Genomic DNA, 4683 nt, shown 5'->3' with positions numbered 1-4683 from the left:
GCTCTACCACTCAGCCACAGTCCCTCCCCAGGGTATTGTGTTGGGGACCGCTGGCTATGACAGTTTAACTTTGGTGGAATGTAGTGGATTGAATATATCAACCTGTCTAATAAATAGTTTACTAATCTCCTGTACTCATTCTCCCTCTCTCTTGTTTTTCCCCAGACTCCTGCATTAGAGGATTGAATGGAACCAGGGGAAAAACTGTGGGTGTTGGAATGAAGACAATGCCTTCCTTTTTAACATGCAATTGAAAAGCACCCCTCCATAAAGAGAAGGGAGGAAAGCTCTCTGCTACCAGCTTATACTCTGCCGAAAATTCGACGTCATCTCTGTTTTGCAAACTGCTCCCCAGATAGGCCGGTACCATGTACACATTCCTGCCCGAGAACTTCACTCCAGTGAAGCAAAAACCAGTCAAAGAACTGAAACCGATGATAGTTGCCATAGTCCTGGGGCTGATTCTCTTCATTGCGGCGGTGATCGCTTGGTGCTACTATGTGGCTTCCCTTCGGAAGGCGGAGAGGCTGAAGACGGAGCAGATGGACCTGAAGACAGATGGGTTCATCATCAAAAACCAGAACGGGGAGGTGGTCTTCGAGGTGGCCTTCCAGTCGGGGGCGCTGGATCTGGAGTCGTGCTCGAAGGAGGGGGAAATTTTAACCTGCAGCAGGTCGGACAAAGGCAAGCTCAATTTCTTCATACAGACGGTCAAGCCCAAGGACACCGTGATGTGCTACCGCGTCCGGTGGGAGGAATTTGTGGCCGACACCGTGGTCGAACACAAAATGTTCTGGGGGGATGCCCACTGGTACGGGGGTTGCGAGATGAGTGTTCAGCACTGGCCAATCCAGCTCCTGGGATACCAAGAACCCATGCCGTTCGTGACTAGCGATGTGTATTCTTTCAGGAACAGCTTTGGAGGCATCTTGGAGAGATACTGGATCTCCTCCAAAGCTGCAGCCATCAAGATTAATGACTCTGTGCCCTTTCACCTTGGATTCAATTCTTCTGAAAGGTCTCTCTTCTTCCAGGCCAGGTATAAAGATTCCCCCTATAAGCCTCCCCTGGGAAAGCAGCCTTTCCCAGAACTGAGTTACCGTGTCTGTGTAGGTTCAGATATCACGTCCATCCACAAATACATGGTGCGGAGATATTTCTACAAACCTTCTAAGATACCTTCAGAAAACGCCTTCAAGTATCCCATCTGGTCCACCTGGGCCTTGTACAAAAATGACATCGATCAGGATAAGTTGCTACGCTTTGCGGAGAAGATTAAAATGTATAAATTTAACTGCAGCCATATCGAAATAGACGACACTTACACGCAAGCGTATGGTGATTTTGACTTTGATCCAGTAAAATTCCCGAATGTGACGGAAACGTTCAAGAAGCTCCGAGAAGATGGGTTTAAGATCACGCTGTGGATTCACCCATTCATAAACTACAATTCCTCCAACTTTGGGGTGGGGATAGAGAGGCAGCTTTTTATCAAAGAGCCAACAGGAAGGCTTCCCGCCATGGTCGAGTGGTGGAACGGCATTGGCGCCATCTTGGATTTCACGAACCCTTCGGCCAGGGACTGGTTTCAGAGTCATCTGAGGCAGCTTCGCTCTAAGTACGGCATATCATCCTTCAAGTTCGACGCCGGGGAGACTAACTATCTTCCCAAACAGTTCAGCACCTTCCGCCCCTTATCAGATCCCAGCATTTGGTCCAGGCGGTACACGGAAATGGCTATCCCATTCTATGAGCTGGCTGAGGTCCGCGTCGGTTACCAGTCTCAGAATATCTCTTGCTTCTTCCGGATCATTGACCGGGACTCAGTGTGGGGCTACGAACTTGGGCTGAAGTCCTTGATACCTACTGTCCTGACGATCAGCATGCTGGGATACCCGTTCATATCAGCCGACATGATTGGCGGGAACTTTTTCCCCAACAAGACGGACGGGGCTGTGGAAATCCCAGACCAAGAGCTCTACATCCGCTGGCTGGAATTGTCCGCCTTCATGCCGTCCATGCAATTCTCCATCCCACCCTGGCTCTATGACAGAGAGGTCATCGAGATTGCCCAGAAGTTCACACGGCTCCATGAATCTTTGGTTGCCCCCCTCTTGTTGGAGTTGGCCGGGGAGATCACCGACACCGGAGATCCTATTATACGGCCTATCTGGTGGATCTCTCCCAATGATGAGGCTGCACACAAAATTGATTCCCAGTTTCTCATTGGGGACACCCTCATGGTGGCTCCGGTCTTAGAACTGGGAAAACAAGAACGAGACGTCTACCTCCCGGCTGGCAAATGGCGCAGTTACAAAGGAGAGTTGTTTGAAAAGACGCCCCTCCTCCTGACGGACTACCCGGTCGACCTGGATGAGATAGCTTATTTTCTGTGGGTCTCCTAATCTACTTCAGCTGCCACGACTACCAGCTTTTTAGCTTTGTGAAAGTAATCATGCCTTATTCTATTACTGTAAAAGCAAAATAATTCCTGTGGCTAAGGGAAAGGGAGAACAGGAAGCTGCCTGCATGAAAGTCCTTTAAATATGCTAAAGATCTACCTTTGGTCGTACAATCTGGAAGCTCTAGTGGAAGGCAACGTGAACGTCACAAGATTTGCACATGAAGCAAAGGACCTTTTCAGACCCCACTTGGACACCGAGGACTCCTCTGTCTCGATTGCTTGATGTGCATTCACTCAAACGTCTTTCTTCCATTTCTGAAGTGTGCCGTTGGAGCCGTAGGAATGTCCCTCTTGGCTATTCCGAATCGATCAAAAAACTGAATACTTTGGATCAGGATCCTAGTAGCAGGCTGCTAGCTAAAAGCTGCAAGAGGGGTCTTTCGATAAGCTGCAGGAACCCTTTCCTTGACCTCTCCCAGTGTGGGCCAAAGGAAGCTTGTATAAGAAGAAGAATACAGACCCTGCTTAGGGCCGGGGGGTTTCAGACGAGGCGGCACGCAGGGTCTCTACAGCACAACCAGCCTTAAGTTTTACAATGCTGTAAGCTATTGTTTGAAATAACTTTTTTTTCTAAAGAGGATAAATCCAATTATTATAGGCATAGATGTGTGTATATATATATTTTTTTCCTTGTCTTATGTTGGACAAGGCTGGAAAAAGGATCAATAAAATATTCCCCCACTCCCTTATGTACTGGGCTGGGTAGGTTACTCAGGTCTGGGGCTTTTGGAGGAACCCCACAGCATGTGGAGGGGCTGTGGTTATGTGATAGAGCATCTGTTTGGCATGCAATAGGTCGCAGGTTCAATCCCTGGTATCTCAGGTAGTAGGTGTAGTGAAAGACCTCCGCCTGACACCCCAGTGAGACGCTGCCAGTCTGAGAAGACAGTACTGAACTTGATGGACCGAGGGTCTGAACCAGTATAAGTCAGCTTCACGTAAGAGGCTGTGGCTCAGAGGTGGAGTATCTGCTTGGCATGTAGAAGGTCCCAGGTTCTATCCCCAACGTCTCCAGTTAAAGGATCTAGCAGTAGATTATGTGAAAGACCTCCGCCTGAAATCCTGGAGAGCCGCTGTCAGTCTGAGAAGACACCAATGACCTTGATGGACCAACACTCTGACTCAGTAGAAGGCAGCCTTATTTATGTATTTATGTTTGGAGGGGGCGTGTGGCTCAGTGGTGGTAGAGCATCTGCTTGACATGCAGAAGGTCCCAGATTCAATCTCCAGCGTTTCCAGCTAAAAGCATCAGGTAGGAAGTGATGTGAAAGAACTCCGCCTGAGACCCTGGAGAGCTGCTGCCAGTCAGAGTAGACAACACTGGCCTTAATGCACCAAGGGGGAGGGGGTCTGATTCAGTATCAAGCAGCGTCATGTGACTCGCCAGAGGCTTCATGGCTTTCTTAGGCAGTCCTTCTTTGCTGGCTGCCTTCTTTCCTGAGCAATTACTGGATATCGAAAAGTCTCTGCTGTCGATGTGACCCCAAGATGCCTTTCAAAGACATGGGGGTTGAAACTCTTCCCCTCTCCCGGGCATCTCAGCGTTGCCAAAGATGCCTCTCTAGTTTGCCTGAGGGCTGGCCGAAGGTCTTTTGCCACCCCAAGGAGAGTATACCCATCACCTTCTTGGCCTGTGCCCCCACCAACCAGTGGTAGCTCCAGCATAGGAGGAGATGCCACTCACTGAGAGCGGTGAGGGGTCTGGAGGCCAAGTCCTATGAGGAAAGGCTGAAGTAGCTGGGGATATTTAGCCTGAAGAGGAGAAGATGGAGAGGGGATATGATAACCATCTTCCAGTACTTGGAAGGGCTGTCATAGAGAGGAGGGTGCCGAGTTGTTTTCTGTTGCTCCAGAAGGTTGGACCAGAACCAAGGGGTTGAAATTAAATCAAAAGAGTTTCCGCCTAGACATTAGGAAGAACTGTCTAGCAGTTAGAGCGGTTCCTCAGTGGAACAGAATTCCTCGGGAGGTGGCAAGCTATCCTTCCCTGGAGGTTTTTATGGAGGCTCTATGGCCATCTGTCAGCAATGCTGATCCTATGACCTTAGGCAGATCATGAGAGGGAGGGCATCTTGGCCACCTTCTGGACATGGAGTAGGGGTCACTGGGGGTGTGGGGGGGAGGTAGTTGTGAATTTCCTGCATTGTGCAGGGGGTTGGACTAGATGACCCTGGTAGTCCCTTCCAACTCTATGATTCTATGAAATTCCCCCCAACATG

General features: G+C 49.5%; 1 protein-coding gene across 1 annotated transcript; it reads left to right on the top strand.

The window, feature by feature from the left end:
- Nucleotides 1-368: 368 nt before the first annotated feature.
- Nucleotides 369-2524, top strand: LOC130476818 (myogenesis-regulating glycosidase-like). Its single transcript, XM_056848818.1, has one exon. The coding sequence runs from the start codon at nt 369-371 to the stop codon at nt 2403-2405; it is 2037 nt and encodes a 678-aa protein (XP_056704796.1). The 3' UTR covers nt 2406-2524.
- The last annotated feature ends 2159 nt before the right edge of the window (nt 2525-4683 follow it).

This window comes from Euleptes europaea, chromosome 4 (assembly GCF_029931775.1).
Source record: "Euleptes europaea isolate rEulEur1 chromosome 4, rEulEur1.hap1, whole genome shotgun sequence".
Taxonomy (NCBI): domain Eukaryota; kingdom Metazoa; phylum Chordata; class Lepidosauria; order Squamata; family Sphaerodactylidae; genus Euleptes; species Euleptes europaea.
This window is presented reverse-complemented; position numbering and strand designations above follow the sequence as displayed.